Below are 18,876 nucleotides of genomic sequence, written 5' to 3'. Positions count from 1 at the left end.
TGTTTTCGGGTTGTCCGTCCGTCCGTAATGAATTTTGTGGACAAGGTAACTATCAAAACCTGTTGAGGTATCCTAATGAAACTTGGCATATATGTGTATTAGGGGGTGAAGTTGTGCCTATCAACTTTCGGGTGCACATGCTCAAGGTCAAAGGTCAAAAGGTCAAGGTCAAATACATAAAATTTCACTATTTCCACCATATCTATGCAATGCCTGAAGATATTTTCTTGAAACTTACTGTATATTTGTACATGTATTACCCAATTAAGATTCTCTGGTGAAAGTTTGGGTCATGAGGTTAAAGGTCAAAGGTCAAAAGGTCAAGTAAAATATTAAAACTTCTTTTTTTTTTCCTCCGTAACTTGGAAAATTGTTCAAGGTATCTTCATGGAACATATTCTATACATGTACCGACTGGCAGTGATTATCTAGAGAATGTAGGGTTCATGGGGTCAAAGGTCAAGTGCAACACTTCAAAATCTACTGTTTCCCTCATGTTTATGCAATGCCAGCAGGATTATTTTTTTTTTTTTACACTTGGTGTATGCATGGGTAACCTAATAGAAATTCTCTGGAGAGTTTTTTTTTTCCTTTTTCTTTTTCTTTTGCCTCAAAGGTCAAAAGGTCAAAGATCAAGTGAAGGTGTAACTGTTTCCTCCATATTTCAGAAGTGGCTCAAGTGATTATCTTATGAATTTTAGGGTCAAAGGCCAGATGAAAATGGTAACAATTTACTATTCAATACAGAAATTGCACTTTTTCTCCATACCGGTACCTTGAAAATTACTCAATGCATAAATGTACACTGTATGAATGGGCCAAAGTCAAGTTAAAGTCCTTAAATCCCCAAATACATGCTCTCCTATTTATCCAATTAAACCTAGGTCAAGGAAGGTGAACATTCAACACATTTGTGACAAACTTGTCATTTCAATATTTTGCCAAATTTGTGAAAATGTAATCACACATTGTCCACATGTACTATCTAGACCTATTAGGAGAATCTTGCGTTATGGCGGAGGCATACCAGTCGCCATAGCGACATTTCTAGTTTTTTTTTTGACATATGATATAGTTATTGTAACTTACTCTTCATCAGTGTTTTCATACTATTCGTAGATGTTCATCTTGTGTGACTAGCCGGTGGCCTTGTGACTGGTGTGTGTACGAAAACAGGTGTACAGACGACAGCTCATCATGTGTAGATGATACTATTGTTACTGGAATTAATGTGAGTCTACCCTGTACATCACATATAAACCAAATTAAATATGTCTACCTTTATATCTCTAGTACATTTGTGTTATGTAATATATGAATGTATGTATGTGTATCTATTCTTAAGATCTTGTTACAAAGAAGTTTATCATTATCATACTGCATAACCCATACTTTGCTTTTTAATAATTGTTTGCTTTACATTTGTTTGAGAGGGCACAAACCAATGATGATTTTTCCCATGTGCGGTGATAACAGTATGGGGTTATCTATTTATATTCACCTAGGGTAGCCTTTTCAATGCTAAGCTCTACCCTACCAGAAGGCCTTTTGACCAAGATAATGGAATGCACCAGGCAGAACTCAAACCTGAGACATTCTGATTACAAATACTTGCTCTTTTCCACTGTAACACTGTGCTTCCGTAAATAGCATGACTAATGAGTAAAAACTATGATTAAGTTGGCTAATTCAAATACTTATATCATTTCAACAAACAGATGCCAGGTCAGACAGGCAGAAGAGGGCAGGTATATTGCCCTCAGCTCCTCGGTGTGCCAGAAGAAACCCTGATACCAGTCAATATTGCAGCTGGGTACAGCATCATGGCATCCAATTTACCAACTGATCCAGACAAGGTAGGAAAACTATCATTGTGGTTCAAAACAAAATTTCTTGCTTGTCATAGACATCTCACAATAAATGGATTGTGACAAACTTAAAGGACAAGTCCACCTTCACGGACATGTGGATTGAGTAAATGCAGCAATGTTAGTAGAACACATCAGTGAGGGTTTGAGGGAAATTTGACAACCCGTTCAAAAGTTATGAATTTTTGAAGTTTCTGCTCAGTCACTACTGGATGAAAAGACTACTCAGCCTGTGATGTGTACAACGATATACAGAAAACAAAGAAAATTCAACATATTTTCACTCTTCTTGCATTATAAAAGAATGCTTGGCTTGCCTCTTTCAGAAGGCAGGGGGAATACTATTACCCTTAACGTACGTCAGCAACAAGTCGAGGAAAAGTGTACTTTTTCTTTGTCAAAAAATAAAAAAATTGTATTCAAATTCTCTTTATACTTTCCTTATATCGTTGTATGCATGTGACATCATACACTATAGTAGTCTTATCCAGCAGCAACTACACAGACACTTTAAAAATTTGTAACTTGTGAATGGATTGTCCAATTTCCTCCAAACTTTCACTGATGTGTTGGAATAATAGTGCTGCAGTCACTCATTCCACATGTACATGAAGGGTAATAAGAAATTATGAGGCTACAGTTTCAAAGCATCTCTCTCCATATCACAAATTGTACATACCCATACAGTCCCTATGCAATGTATCATGCACAGGACTTTCTTAGTACTGCCCCCTTCACCATTCAAAATGTATATGAATGATCTTTGCTGCAAGGATGAAGTACTGTAACAGCTTGACAATGAGCATGCCAAGTTCCCATTTCCTACTATGAATATTTAATATTGCAAGTAGTGTCATACAATTTGTGTTTCAATACAGTGTGTGAAATCCCTGATTCGATTACACTCATTATCTTCATTATTGAGGAATGACATGATGTTCTCCCCTGCCTAGTATTAATGTCTGCTATGAGAATGCAAAGTATGATTGATATCTAAAGAAGAACACAGTAATAGGAAGTCAAAAGACAAGGTCACTTTTTTTAAAGCGAAGTTTTGTTTGTTTGTTCATTTTTTTTTTGTCAGCAGCATTAAGTTACTCAATTCTATATCTCAAGAAATATGTAACATAATCTAATTTTTCTCTCAAGAGCTAAACTCTCCAGATAAACTTATTCAGAAAGTCAACTAATAATTGTGTTATTTGTTATTTCTTCTCAGATTAAGGTAAGAAAGCCTCACCAGCATTTATTTGTATTTGATGCATCACGCGTTACCCCGGGGTACCGTAGCAACCCGGATTACTGCGTTGTGTAGCGCCACCTCGCAGCCGCAGAGAAATGCATGCACTGTGTGTGCGTGTACATTGTCACTCCCATGCCACTGCATGTTATACGATGCATGCATGGCACACTGTGGTAGCAATAGCGTGTGCTTCAGTGCCCTGCAGTGTAGTGGCTATAGTGCCGCTAGCTCCAGCACCAAAATAATTTCCACTTTTTGGCAACCCAGGGTACAAACTTAAAAAAAAAAAAAATTCAATAAAATGCGTGATTTTCATTTGGTACCCCGGGATGAAATCACTAGCTTTTTATATCTTTTCCTCTTCTCGTAAATTACACACTTATTTCAGTCAAATTGTTTGCTTGTTTGTTTGCTATTGATTGTACTTCAAATGTTTCACAAATTATGAAATATTATAATAAGTAGAATGTTAATTTCCTACGTACTGTCATCTAGAATGCATATTTTTTTAAAATCTTAATTAAAGCTGTATGTTGTGTTAATTTCATGTACGCTCTTGTAAATCCTCCTCCTGGTCTGTTTTATGGATTTTCTTGTCTTTAATGAATTTTGCCAAACATTTGATTTTACATATACCCACCTTGTATATTTTATGCTCCTTTTACATAATACGTTGCCAAATTTTGTTCTTAAAATCATATCCGTCCATTTATGACTCATGATTTTTACTTGAAATATTTTGTTATTTTGATCTTCATTAAATAATGAACTCATTTTTACCATTTCTAATGACAAAGTTGGTTTAATTCTGAAAAATATTATTTAATTTAATTGCATGACTTGATACTATTTTATGTAGTCTTTTTCACTGTCACAAATGTACACACAAGTAGTTATGTACATGTATCAAGGCTGTATGCATGGTTGTTTTAATGTGTATCCACGAGGTGACCAGATTAATGGAGAACATTCTGTATGATATAGATATAGTACATACAGGCTGACCAGATCAGTAGAGAATTTTCTAGGTGGTATACAATGTAACTACAGTACATGCATGTGGCAGGAAATACATTATAGCTCACTCAATCTAGAATGATTTCACCCATTCCAGAAAATTCTAGGAAGTGCTTACATATTTGGCTGAGTGAGGCACTGTCCCTGTAGCCCAATATGATTGGTAGTTAATTTTGGCAATGATGTTATGCACATATAAAGTTAGGCAGTGAGTCATCCAGGATTCCTGGAACTTGGACTTGCTAGAATATTCACGTGTGTAGCCCCAGGTTGGAGAAAATTACAGAATGTACTAGAAAGGGGTGAATGGATAGTATATAAGCCAGAGAAATTCTGAGGTAGGCAGAGTACCTAACACCTCTGCTCTGAGAGTTACGTCACTTCTGGCTCTGAAGCGACTTGTTACAGTCAGTCCTGTGTTACCTGCTGACCTGCTATACAAACTGTGTTTGTGGAGTAAGGCCTGGGAGACATTTTGCCTGCAGAGAATTAATTTGCCTACGTTGGAGATAGACTCCATATTTTAATGTCAACGGACATTGTTACGGCAAAGCTGTGACGGGCTGGATTCCTCGCTGGACATTATAAAGTGAATCATCATTCAACGCATCAACTGGACGTGGTCGTCATAACGTTTGGATTCTGCACGTTTCGCTGTGAACATTATACCGTGGACATATATTGCGGATTTTACCCCGGATTTATACTGTGGATTAATGCAACCTGTGCCTCTGGAGTTACGTCGGAGGAATCATTCATCGGCACGTCAAGGATTATTCATTTGTGCATCGAACATCGCATTTAGACCTTTTCAATTAAAGGATTACCTGATTTGAGATACGTGTAAGTGATTCCACTACTGATTTATAATTGTTTTATTGATCATTATTGTACTGATGTGAAAACCGATTACGAGTCTGTACCCACAATATCACTGTTAATAAACCGCCTGAACATTAGTTGATTGTTTCTTTTGTGCGATCATTCTCAGAGTGATTTTGGTCGTAACATTCACTAATTATTGTTTTATCCTCTGTTAAAACCATTCCTTTCCAATATCTGTGGATATATTACATATCTTATGTAACTTGCAAAGTGTTTTGTATTTAACTTCATATGTTTCTTTCATTATTCATATTTTACATTGTTCTTTCAATTTGTTATTGTAGATAATTTCAATTGAATTTTGATTGATTTTACCCTCAATAAATATAATTTTATTCAATTAAATGATTCAGTCTAATATTTAGAAAAAAACTTTTTTTTCATAAATATGCTATATTGTTAAATTATATTTGATTTACAATTTGCAAACTATTGTATAATTTATTTCTCCATTGAAAGTTTCATACTTTAGTCTTATGTCTACGTCAAATGATCTATTTGTTCATTTTTATGCCTCCGCCACGAAGTGGTGCCGGAGGCATTATGTTTTCGGGTTGTCCGTCCGTCCGTACGTACGTCCGTACGTCTGTACGTACGTCCGTACGTCCGTATGTAATTCCGTCCGCTTTCGTTTACGCAATAACTTGAGTAATATTGACTGGAATTTTACCAAACTTGGTCCAAGTATTAAATATGATGGGGCAATTATTTGATAGGTTTTTGGGTGAAATCGGCCAAAGATCAAAGGTCAAAGGTCAAGGTCAAATCATGAAATTGTATCCGTTTTTGCGATAACTCAAGACTGGATCGAGCAAATTTCACCAAACTTTGTCTGAGGATGATGTATGATAGGAAAATTACTTGATTAGATTTTTAGTGAAATCGAACAGAGGTCAAAGGTCAAAGATCAAGGTCAAATTCTAAAATTTATTTGTTTACGTGATTACTCAAAACTGGATGAAGCAGCTTTCACCAAACTTGGTCCAATGATAATGTATGATGAGGCAATTAGTTGAGAAGATTTTAGTGACATTGGCAAGAGGTCAAAGGTCAAAAGGTCAAGATCAAATGCTAAAAATGTTGCTATTTCCCCCATATCTATGCAATGCCCAAAGGTACTTTCTTGAAACTTGGTGTAGACATGAACTACTACGTAAAGATTCTCCAGAGAGAGTTTCATGTCATAAGGTCAAAGGTCAAAAGGTCAAAGGTTAGGTGAAAATGTTGCAATAATACTTTTCTCGCAAATGGTTCAATGTATTTTTATGGAACTTGGTACATACGCATGAACTGACTGGCAGGGAATATTTAGGAAATTTAGGGGTCATGGGTCAATAGTCAGGGGTCAAAGGTCAAGGTCAACTCCTCAAAATTTTACTATTTCCCTCATATACTAGTATATGCAATGCTTGCATTATTAGTTCTAAAACTTAATATGTGACCGTGCACCTCAAAACGAACATAAAGTCGCACACACTGATTTTGCGTGGGGACTGAAAATAAGTGAAATGGGTCAACCTAGCCGAACTTGACTTTTTCATATTTTCTGATAGAGCAGATCTTCTTTTACATTACGCTAAAATTTGGTATCATAAAACGGGCAGAAAAGTGTGTTTTTTTAGCAGTTCATCTCGAACATTTTTGGTAGAATAGTGTGATTAGGTGTGTCTTTAGAATCCCTTTTTCATTTCTGAAAAAACCTTTTCCACACTCTTCACTTTCAACTCTAATAAATTTTGAAAGGATAGTGCTACTGCTTTTGAAGTTGACAGTGATTATGGACAGAATGTGTTAATGAGGCATGCTCAATTTCAGTTTAATCTGATAATCCCTTCGTTGTTGTTACTCTGGTGGTTTACCTCCTGTTTTTTGTCCCATTCATCGCGCAGCCAGCATGGTTTGGTAAAGATTAAGCGCGTGAATAGACACTGTACTTCTCAGCCTCTTTTCTTGGTTCACACTTTTCCTGAGTTCGTGCTTTCTTTCCAATATTTAGATAGGTCAGGAGAGTCCATTTGATTTGAGTTATACGTGTACATCATTTTAAAGCTTAAAGTCTGTTCTTTCAGAATATGGTCTTAACTAAAAATTCATGTCTGGCGACTTTTTGTTATACCCCCGCCAAACGAAGTTTGAAGGGGGTATATAGGAATCAGCGGGCGGTCGGGCGGTCGGTCGGTCGGGCGGTCGGTCGGGCGGTCGGGCGGTCGGTCCGTTGCAAATCTTGCGTCGCGAACTACTTCCTCAGTTTTCAACCGATTCCCATAAAACTTGGCACAGATGTGTGCCTTGGGTTGTAGATGTGCAAGACGTATTTTTTGACAGTACCCAAAAGTACGTTGCCATGGTAACGGCATATTATGGGCAAAAATGGGTACAAATCTTGCGTCGCGAACTCCTCCCACAGTTTTTGATCAATTTTTATGAAATTAGGTACAGATGTTCATCTGAATATGTTAATGTGCAAGACACATATTTCCGCAGTGGCAAAAAGTGCGTTGCCATGGTAACGGCATGTTATTGGTAAAATATAGGGCAAAATGCTTCATGGCAAAACTGCTTCATCAGTGTTCTTCCAATTCTCATGGAATTCATATTGAATGTTTGTCTTAGGATATACATGTTGTAGGTCAGCATGACACATTTCTTGACAGTGACAAAAAGTATGTTGCCATGGTAACAGCTCACATATTATGAGCCAAAATGATGGAAAATTTTGTGTTGCAAACTACTTCCTCAGTTTTTGCCCAATTTCCATGAAACTTGGTACAGATGTTTGCCTTGGGTTGTAGATGTGCAAGACGTATTTTTTGACAGTATCCAAAAGTACGTTGCCATGGTAACGGCATATTATGGGCAAAAATGGGTACAAATCTTGCGTCGCGAACTCCTCCCACAGTTTTTGATCAATTTTTATGAAATTAGGTACAGATGTTCATCTGAATATGTTAATGTGCAAGACACATATTTCCGCAGTGGCAAAAAGTGCGTTACCATGGTAACGGCATGTTATTGGTAAAATATAGGGCAAAATGCTTCATGGCAAAACTGCTTCATCAGTGTTCTTCCAATTCTCATGGAATTCATATTGAATGTTTGTCTTAGGATATAGGTCAGCATGACACATTTCTTGACCGTGACAAAAAGTATGTTGCCATGGTAACAGCTCACATATTATGAGCCAAAATGATGGAAAATTTTGTGTTGCAAACTACTTCCTCAGTTTTTGCCCAATTTCCATGAAACTTGGTACAGATGTGTGCCTTTGGTTGTAGATGTGCAAGACGCATTTTTCGACAGTACCCAAAAGTACGTTGCCATGGTAACGGCATATTAATGGCAGAAGATCAAGGAAAGATCTTGCGGATTTAACTACTTCCTCAGTTTTTTGACCAAAGCTTATGAAATGTTGTTTTGACCAAAGCTTATGAAATGTTGTTTGGCGGGGGTATAACCAGTCGCTGTAGCGACATTTCTAGTTTGTTTTGAGGTGCAGGGTCACATATATACATGCATTACCTAATGGAGATTCTCCAGGAAATTTCCAGCCAGAAGGTCAAAGGTCAAAGGTTAAGGGTCAAAGGCCAGGTTTCAATGCCCCCCACCAAATAAAAAAAATCTATTTTGTACTGTAATTACACTCTTTCTTCATACCTTGGAAATTACTCAATGCATAAACGTATAAAAGGGTCCATCAGAATTCAAGTAAAAATTCTCAATTCCCCAAATATGTGTACCTGCACTCTTTACAATTATAGCAGACCCAGTTCAAGGAAAATGAATATTCAAGACATTTCTGACAAACCTGTCATTTCAATATTTTGCCAGTTATGTGAAACTGTCATGGATCACACATTGTGAAGGCATTGTACGATACGCCTATTGGGAGAATCATGCATTATGGCGGAGGCATCAGTCGCCATAGCGACATTTCTAGTTTTTATTTGACCACTGTACAAAATAATATACATCTTTTATTTTTTTTTAGTTATGCTGTTATGTACAGCTTTATTTACATCTGTATTTGTTCATTGTTTGTATACGCTGTATTTTTACCTGGATGTGGACCCCTTTGAAAATCATCCTTAAGCTTAAAGGGCTATCCACCCTATGAATGGAAATGAATAAATAAAATAAATAGATTTTAACATGTCAGTGTTAGATAATGTGTTCCCACGACAACAGTGTTTTTAGAAATATACATCTGTATATATAAAAATAAATAAATAAATAAATATATATATATATATATATATATATATATATATATATATATATATGTATATATATATATAAATACATATATTACCAGTGTTTTGCTCACTCCATTAGTTGGGTTTATGCATCATTGTGATTTTGGTAAGGGATGTTCAGTTTTAAATGAGCAGAAGATATTTTTGATCATCGTTGGGCAACAAGTTGCCATGGTACTATTCATTAATAATATAATTGTTTGTTTGGTTTTTCTTTTGAAAGAATATCAAATACTAGTATCCAGTTTTGGTGGCTGAGCTAACACCTTCAGGTCAGGGTGGGGCATCTGTCATATTCAGTGATAGTTGTAGTTATATTTGAGATTTAATTCAGTGCATTTTCTGTGTAATAATGTATTTTTTGATAATGTTTGTAACTGTTTTACATTGATATACAAGTAGCTGATTCTGGGTGCATGCACTGGATGGGGAGGAAGGCTTCGAGTCTCAGTGATTAAGTTTGCCTTTTCCTCCCCTGGCAACCAGAGACATGCACCTGTAATCATCACATTTCTTATATCATGTAATACGATTTTCTGCTTGTATTCTATGTCCACTTGTATTGTATGATGAATTGCTGAATAGGTAAATAAATAGATAGATAGATAAATAAATGAATGAATAAATGAATAATGATAATAATAATAATATTGGTAATGACAATAATATTTACCCGTTGATGAGAAGTCCTGATTATACTCGGCAGGTGTCTATGGGAAATGTGTGTTGTAGCAAATTAGTCCGTCCTTAATGGGTTAACACTGATAATAATAATAATAATAATAATAATAATAATAATAATAATAATAATAATAGTAATAATAATAATAATAATAATAAGAAGAAGAAGAATAGTAAGAATCATGACAATACATATGTAGTTTTGGTTGAGACCTACCTTCAAATTTCCAGCATTTTTGGTGAGATAATGAGAAACCTCTCATGAAATGTGAAAGAGCACACAATTCCAAGAGGAATTCAACGTTTATTTGATGAAAACTGGTTTTGAAATGGCTGAGATATCCAAAACAGAGCAACCCTAATAAAAGGTGGGGCCCATCTTTTATTGTGATTGCTTTGTTTTACTTTGTTTTTGGATTTCTTAGCAATTCCAAAACCGATTTTCATCAAATAGATTTTGAATTCCTCTTAGAATGGTATGCTCTGTACTATTTCATAGGTGGTTTCTTGGTATCTTGCAAAAATGTAAAAGCCAAATCCTCATCTCCATCAATACTACAAAAATTGTATACTATCCCTTTAATAGAGGTCAACCCATTTTTAACCCATGACACTTTGAAGGGTCTTTAATGAAAAAGGTATTCTGTAGCTTTTCTGTCATCAAGTAACACCATACTTGCCAACTAATAAGATTTTATCAGATTCAGTAAGATTTTTTACATTAAAAATAGCAAAATAAGATTTTCTGTCAGAGAAATAAGATTCTAAAAAAATATTAAGATATACCTTTTATGTGTATTTTCTGAAGATTTGACTGAAAGTAAGATTTTTAACTTCAGTTTGCATATAAAATAAGATTTTTGCAATCCATGAGTAAGGTATTTCATCTTGAAATGTTGGCAGGTATGTAACACCCCAAAAATGTAAAGTAACATCATCTGAATCAATAGAATTGGGAGAGTACCAGGTATAACATACACATTATAGGTCAAGTGTATCGACACAAATAAAAAGTGGGATGAAAACATGCAACCTTATAATCATAAATACCCACCCCCCATGGAAGATACAGAAACCTTTCAAATGTGATATTCCATTCTATCAATTTATGTATGAAAGTGATGCAGATGGCAGAACATTTGACTTTAAAAAGAATGTGATGATGAACCATCAAAGTCAATATAATGCTGAGATGACAAGGCATATGTGACCGGCGACAACGGTTTCATGCAAAAGTCGGGAATTTTGAAAATTCATTTTTTCACTGAATCACATTGCCCATTTCCTAAGCTTTGCATTGATATAAAACACTTGTATTCTTCGGCACCATAAGTGGGCATAGAAAGAGAAATAAAATACACTTTTTGAGTTGTTAGCCTGACAAAATTGCGAGAAAACAGGCTTTGAAAATTCACCTCTTTCTCAAAGACAATGTCCGAGCGGCGATGCGAGGGGAGAATCACCCATCCGTACGATGGTGCCAATTGATGTTAAGCTCCGCCTCTAGCAACCACATCGCCTTCTGATTGGCTCACTGAGAGAGTCAAATTTCCCGGGCACCTTCCTCGGAGCTCAGCGTATGGAGCCGAAAAACAATGCGTTTCGCTCGGGTTTGTTTACCAGTACGTCTTTCAAGATGGCGAATACGATAATTACACGTATGCTGTACATGTACATGTGTATGGTGCACGCATTACGCAATGGCATCCACACACAATGACCGTGTGCATGTAACAGGAGCGGTGGCGAATCCACATACATTACAAATCGCGTTTTCATTGTGGTTGATTTGTCTTTAACATTGGCGACCCTTTTGAAGGCAGAAAATTGCTAGTGCTGGCAAGTGTCACGCTTCCTGTTTGTTTTGCTTTTACAAGACATGCATATGTTGCTTTGTTCAGTGGTGCTAATTAAATTAAAACAAACAAACAAACACGACTCGTTAGTTTGGTGCGAACTTGACGTGTAGTATTTGAATATAATTGGTCACATGTGACTGCTCCTTTCCTCTCATCTACTTGTCATTGAGTCAGTCTGCTGTCATAATTTTTACTTCATGTACATGTAGACAAATTTGAGAATATTTAGTTTTCTTTTCACACCATTATGTTATGCTACATGATTTTTGTTTCACTTCCGTTGTCGAACATTGCGGTAGAATAGTTTGGATAGAAAGCCAAACGAAGAGCACGCACTACAGAGCGAGCGTATATAAACCACTATACCAAGAACAATGAAGCATCCGTTAATCGTGCATGCGTGGACAAAGCATTCCCCCAATCGCTGCAACGACTGGACAGGTGTCTCCGAAAGCCGAATTATGTAAATGTGTGCGATGCACCAGCCAATCGCGTGCGAGACCCTGCGCCGTAGCAACGCTGGGGATATTGGCGCGGCGTTCGAAAGAAGCTCGAAACTGACGAGTGCGATCCAACATAGGGTGCGTAAAATTCCATTTTCGATAGGAAAAACTTAGTCTTATGCAATGAAATTTAGTGTAGATGTAGAAAACATGTCAAAGATTCGATTTCTGCAAAAAACCTAAATCGACAAAAATAATTGTCAAAATCTTTGTACCCCGCCTAGGAGGGAATTTGCTCTTGCGACTTTTGCCTGAAACCGTTATCGCGGGTCACATATGTTCTGAGTCTTTATTTTTTTATCAAGAATATACAATTTTGAGTTCTCGTCTCTCTGCCAGTAGTCCTATAGGTCCTTATCTTGGTCATGTGGAATAAATCCATGTGTCAACAGTCTTTGCTGAAGAAGGCATAAGTACACAGCTATGAAAGGAAGCTAAAATTTGACATGGGACTGTACTAAAGGACATAGAAATAAGATGTTCGTGTAGATTGCATTAGTGTTAACTTTGCAAACTTCTTCATCTCAAATCAAATCAGAAAGTTCATTCTTACATTGTTCAAGTCTTCAGTATAAAAGTCAAGTGACTGCATATCACATCCACTTGAAAAGAGTGCATTCAAGAGGATGAGTCAGATATTGGACAAGGAACTGATATTTAATTGATACAGCCTTTCAGGAAAACATTTCATTTGCAGGAACATGCTTAGTTAATTTTTAACAAGAAAGAACAGACAGTGTTCCAGTGAGCCAGTTATAGATATAATTGGAAATCAGAGATTTTATAAATGGTGAAAAATCAAGGGTGCACTTTATATTTTTCTGGCTTATTCTGCTCTACAGGTCACATTGTATGAATGTGTCATTCTTGTAGAAGGGAGTGAACAGGCTGTAGCAGTAACGGACTTCAATGAGACTTTCGTCAACTGTCCTGCTCGACAGGTGAGAAATCGTTGACATTGATTGCCTACATACTAAGTACATACTCACACTTACATGAATATGCACACTACTCTTCATTATAAAGTGATATGACTGGAATAATGTGACCACTAACCATACAAAAGTTTATTGAATTGTTGTATACCAATTATGACAATGGAAAATGGGGTTAAAGGTATTTTGTGGAAATACAAAGCAGATTATGTTGTATATCCAGGGCCTGACACAAATCTTTTCTCCAGTGGTCTGCTGTGGCTACTAAAATCTCAAAATCTGAAATTTTGGTTCCCAAAAGGGGTTTTCCATTTTGAATCTTTAGATCAGTTGGGCCACCAAAAGATGATCTTCCTGGAAATTTGGTGTCGCAACATAAATTCTGAGTAGCTCCGGGAAACCTGGCCACCATTAGTGTTGAGCCCTGGTTGAGCTCTGTCCATTAACACATACATGTACTTCTTTTTTAGAGTAGACTAATAGCGCAATATTCTACACACAATTTGTACTATTCTCTTGAAGAACTTTCATGTACATGTAGATGGACAACATAGTTTTCAAGGATTTCATTTGTTAATGTTATACCTCACATAATGCACCTCCATAATTCAATTAGGAGTGAATAGCACTCCATGTCAAAATAATGATTGATTACATGAATATCTTGTTGGAAATTGTTGCATCACGCACAGCATAACCTAGCTGAACAGGTGTACAAATGACCATGTACATGCCTAGAGGTGTTAGTATAATATACTCCAAAGTATATTCCAAATAATAAATTGGCTTTAATCACTCAATAGGCAGTAAACCTTCCTTAAAGTATGCAGAGTTTCACTTTTTCCAATCAGCACAGATATCTTTTCCATTTTATTAATTGTATATTCAAAAATGTGCATAAAAAGGGAATCATAAAATCCAGTAGATCCAGAGTTTATCACAGTTGCCTTTCATGTGGAAGTGAGGTATTGGTTTATTGGTCATAATGTCTGTAATCTTTCTCGGACTCTGGATAGTGTGGCTGCAATTTTTTGTCAGTTAGTGTACAGTGCAGTGATTTCATATTGTAGGTTTGCCTAAAAACATTGTGACTAAAATGTGCTTATATGTGATATTTCTCCATTTACTGTCTGATTAAAAGGATGAGCAAAACAAGTGATACCACCATATTTCTACTGTCCAGTGAATGGTCATTCTCTCATTTATTACAAAGTACATTGTAGGTGTGGTAGCATGAAGTTTACTTTAATTTTGTACAGTATAAGCTACTGCACATGCATTTATGAGTATGAAATTGAACTCAATATTTAATAGCATGCGCTGTATATATTTTGCTTTACACCTTGGTTGTTTAGAATGTAGAGGAAATAAACATAGAACTGGTATTTGTACTTTAAACATTTGTTTGAATATACAGACTTGATTTACACGTTCCTCATGATATGCACAAATTGCAATCTTGGCACCCACAGTACATGTACAACCGTGAAGTTCTCCAAACTAATGTGAGTGTGTCTGTCCGCTGGAATTCCCAAAACGTCATTGACGACTGGACAGGATCGGAAGGTTTGCACAAGTTTACATACATGAAGTACACCATAATACTTTGTGCATTCCATTTTAATTCTTATTTCCATCATGAAATAGTAAACTGAAGGCATTTTGTTTTACATTGTCTACCTGTCTGATGAATTTGAGTTGAGTTTGAATGGAGTTTGATTCATTAATAACAATATACCAAGAGCTAAAGGGCATATACTAGTCTTCCAGTTTATCATACCAGCAATGAATGAGATATTGAATACGAATACGAAATCAATGAGAATAAACAGAAATACATTTACACACACTATATTCGATACATGCAATAACTGGATGATGACTTGAATTATTTGAATGATATACCTTGTTAAGTTTTATCCAAGTTCAAATGAAAATGAAGACTTGAGATGTTGGGGACACAAGATAAAAGGTCAAGGTCAATATGTGAAGTTACATTTCACTAATGACTCAAGAAGCACTGTATGATATTCAGTCCAATAATGGCACAAAAGTATAAACTGTAATTCCCCTCTTCATGTCGGTGATTTGAGTGATGTTCACCTCCAGGCTAACATCAGTCCCTTGCATGGTTTCATGAAATATGTCGCTTTCTGTTTTTTATTTGTGTGTGTTTGGATTTTTTTTTTTTGTGTGTGTTTGCGTAAATGTTGCCATACATTTGAGTATCTGAATATAAGAATGACCCAAGTCCATGGAAGACCATTTCAGGTAAACTTAAAAAAAACTTCTTATCTTTTTTATTTGTCCAATAATATTCTATTTAACTGTGATGGGAAGGCAACATTGTTACAAATTAGAACATATATTATTATGACAATTAACATTTACATTAATTGTGGAGAGGCCATTTTGTGTGATGGACTTGGGTTGTTCTTTGATTCATATGGACGTGGGTCGTTCTTTGATTCATATACATGATATTCTGCAATAGAGACGAGAGAAGGACGAGAGAGGGCGCTATAATATGAATGTAAGAATGACCCAAGTCCTTCATTCTTACATTCATATAAGATTTAACTCATTTATTTCAGGCACTTCCGGGGGTAATGAGGATTTATCATTTATACACAAGATGAGTCCATGCATAAGCTACAATATCCCATGCAAACTGAATTTGGCCAAATATTGGACTTGGGTCGTTTTTATATTCAGGTCTTCATTTATTGAACCCAATCTGATTTTGCTAATCTTAATTTGTTTAGATTAAATCAATAATTTGTTTATATCATGGTTAGATTGAATTGCTACTTATAACCCAAACTGAGGAGAATTTCGACCCATAATTGAGTTTACGGATAGCATGTTGTCACTCACATTGTATACAAATGTATGTGTATATGGGTATGGGTATGTGTATGGTATGTATGTTAGAAAATTAATGTAGTTTGTCTACCGAGCTAAAAATACCAATCTGCAAAGCCTTCCTGTAAATATAGTTTTGTACCACAGACCTTAAAGGGAAAGGCTAGTAACTGATCAGTGGGAATCAGTGGAAATGCTGGGAGGTGATTGTGGCAATCCTTATGGGATTCATTCAAGAGTTCATTGTATATCTATTGTTGTTAGAAAATGATTTGCTTCAGAATGGTCTCATATTCAAGTAATGTGCAGTTTAATGCTTCCAGGTTAGCGTCCCTGGTCAGTGACGGAGCATTAATCTGCACATTACTTGAATATGAGACCGTTCTGAAGCAAATCATTTTCACACAACAATAGATATACAATGAACTCTTGAATGAATCCCATAAGGATTGCCACAATCATCTCCCAGCATTTCCACTGATTCCCACTGATCAGTTACTAGCCTTCCCCTTTAAGAGAGAAATCCGTGCTGTTTCTAAAGAGGTTCAGAAATTTGTTTTTATTCATTATTATTTGTCTATGGCTGTGTTTATCAACTTTCCCCAGTTTAAACGACTTTCGAAAGCCCTTTCGATAGCCCTTTCCATAGCCCTTTCCATAGCCCTTTCAAAAGCCCTGTCCACTCCCTGTACTATATGTGCCGCTTGTTTTCGTCGGCTGCGTTTATCAACTTTTGATAGCCCTTTCGATAGCCCTTTCCATAGCCCTTTCGAGAGCCCTTTCCAAAGCCCTGACTACCTGTGCTATTAATGTGCCGCTTGTTTTCTAAGAAGGGACGGCGAAAAGCAATTACCATCATAAAGACATATCTTAATTCCTTTGAGAGTGACGAGTCATGACACAATGCCACATGAATCAATTGTCTTCCTATCTGTGAGGCAGCTCCAGTTTAGCACATACTTCAAATATTTCTGACTGGCGGCATGAGACATGGGATCAAAGGGAATGAGACTGTTGTTACTCTATTTCTCAAACCTTGTTGGTGAAAGAAACACCTCCTTGTTCCAGGCATATGCGTGCATTACACACAGCTGTATGTATACACCTGTGTACATGTACTCGTGTGCACTTTACGTGGCGCGCGTCTTTTCAGAAACTGGAAACGCATGGTTGCGTAACCGCAGTAGGGCTACCTAAAGGGCTTTCAAAACAGCTTTGCGTTTATCAACTTCTAAAGGCTTTTACAAACAGGTTTCTGATAACCTGTTTAGGAAACCTGTTTGGATCGTCACAAATTTTGGGCTTTCGAAAAGGCTTTCCTAAAGGGATTTCAAAACAGCTTTGCGTTATCAACTCGTGAAAATTCCTTGAAAGCTGTTTGGATAACCTGTTTCTGCCGAGAAAGGAGAGTTGATAAACGCACCGTTTCGTAAAAGGCTTTCCTAAAGGGCTTTCAAAACAGCTTTGCGTTCATCAACTCGTAAAAATTCCTTGAAAGCTGTTTGGATAACCTGTTTCTGCCGAGAAAAGGAGTTGATAAACACAGCCAATTATGAACTGAGGCATTTCTGGTTGATTTGATGTGGATTTACTATTTTACTGTAGGCCTTACACGAGCAATAGTAGCAATCGATATCACACTTGATGCTGTGATATGCAGTGTTATAGCTTGATTTAATGCATTATAAAGATAACACTAACACCAACACTAACACTAGCACCCAACTTGAAACCACTCATCTGGTGAACAGGTGAAGTTCAGTTTCATGATAATTGTAGCTTGTGATGTTATACTTTTCAAATTAAGAAGTCATAGGCCCTATATCAGGGGAGGACCTTATTGATAAATTTGAGGCAAACTACTGTAAACGCAGAAATTTTCGCGTATTTCACGCTTCTTAGGAGTATGGCTAGCGTGAATTCTAAAACCCATGGAAATACATTTACAATTTTCTCTGCACGTTTTGAATGGGTTGACAATTGCACAGGCTGAATTCAGGAACCAATGATTATGTTTTTAAGCCACCCAACGCGAAAAAATAATTATGCGAAAATATCAACATTTACAGTAAATAGTAATCTCTTGTTCGTGTGGAGTCATTCATCTCAGACCGGCAATGTGCACCTAGAATCTCCTCAATCTTTTTATCGTGTAATATGATTTTCCGTTTCTATTGTATGCTGAAATTCCAAATTGCACTAATTACATCTTAATGTTTTTGTTACAATGTAATAGTGACACTCTACAAGTGTTCAGTGAATAATGGAAGCTGCAGTCGCTGTCTATCACCCGTGTTGACGCCTGAAAAGCTAGAATGTCGCTGGTGTGGTGATGACTGCAACGTTCAAGAGAGTGATGTCTGCCAGCGGAATACTCCCCTCAATCAGAGCCAATATCTGCAATGTAATCCCCCTGAAATTACTCGTGTAAGTACATTATCAGGCTTAATATTCATTGACCTGTGATGATGTTAATATTAGAATGTCCTTGATTGGGAAGTCATGATGCAGTTCAGCATGTTACAGAGATATTGTTTTGGATGTAACAACAGTGATTAAAAACAGTGTAGTCAATGAATGCTTTGAATGATTTTGTTTTCAAACTTATACAGTTGTACCATGCTTTTTGAAACATCGTATTTTGTATAATACAACAAAGTACATTGTGTACAGGCCTGGTCATGTATATTATGCATATTACTATTTGTAAGTGAACATCTTTTTAAATTGTGTGTACTTGATTGATGTAAGGGTTGCAATTCTGTAT

The 18,876-nt window shown here is 36.4% G+C and overlaps 1 protein-coding gene across 1 annotated transcript in view; it reads left to right on the top strand.

Annotated features, from left to right (window-relative positions):
• The window catches only part of LOC140245303 (plexin-A4-like), a 100,422-nt gene that overhangs the window by 39,123 nt on the left and 42,423 nt on the right, over positions 1 to 18,876 (top strand). Inside the window, exons 9-14 of the mRNA XM_072324890.1 lie at positions 1,120 to 1,231; positions 1,719 to 1,856; positions 3,088 to 3,093; positions 13,152 to 13,250; positions 14,717 to 14,810; positions 18,346 to 18,536. Of these exons, the coding sequence (XP_072180991.1) occupies positions 1,120 to 1,231; positions 1,719 to 1,856; positions 3,088 to 3,093; positions 13,152 to 13,250; positions 14,717 to 14,810; positions 18,346 to 18,536 (640 nt within the window). The remainder of the gene's footprint in view (positions 1 to 1,119; positions 1,232 to 1,718; positions 1,857 to 3,087; positions 3,094 to 13,151; positions 13,251 to 14,716; positions 14,811 to 18,345; positions 18,537 to 18,876) is intronic.

The sequence above is a fragment of the Diadema setosum genome, chromosome 2 (assembly GCF_964275005.1).
Source record: "Diadema setosum chromosome 2, eeDiaSeto1, whole genome shotgun sequence".
Taxonomy (NCBI): Eukaryota; Metazoa; Echinodermata; class Echinoidea; order Diadematoida; family Diadematidae; genus Diadema; species Diadema setosum.
The sequence above is the reverse complement of the archived record's forward strand: the minus strand, read 5'-3'. Positions and strand labels throughout refer to the sequence as shown.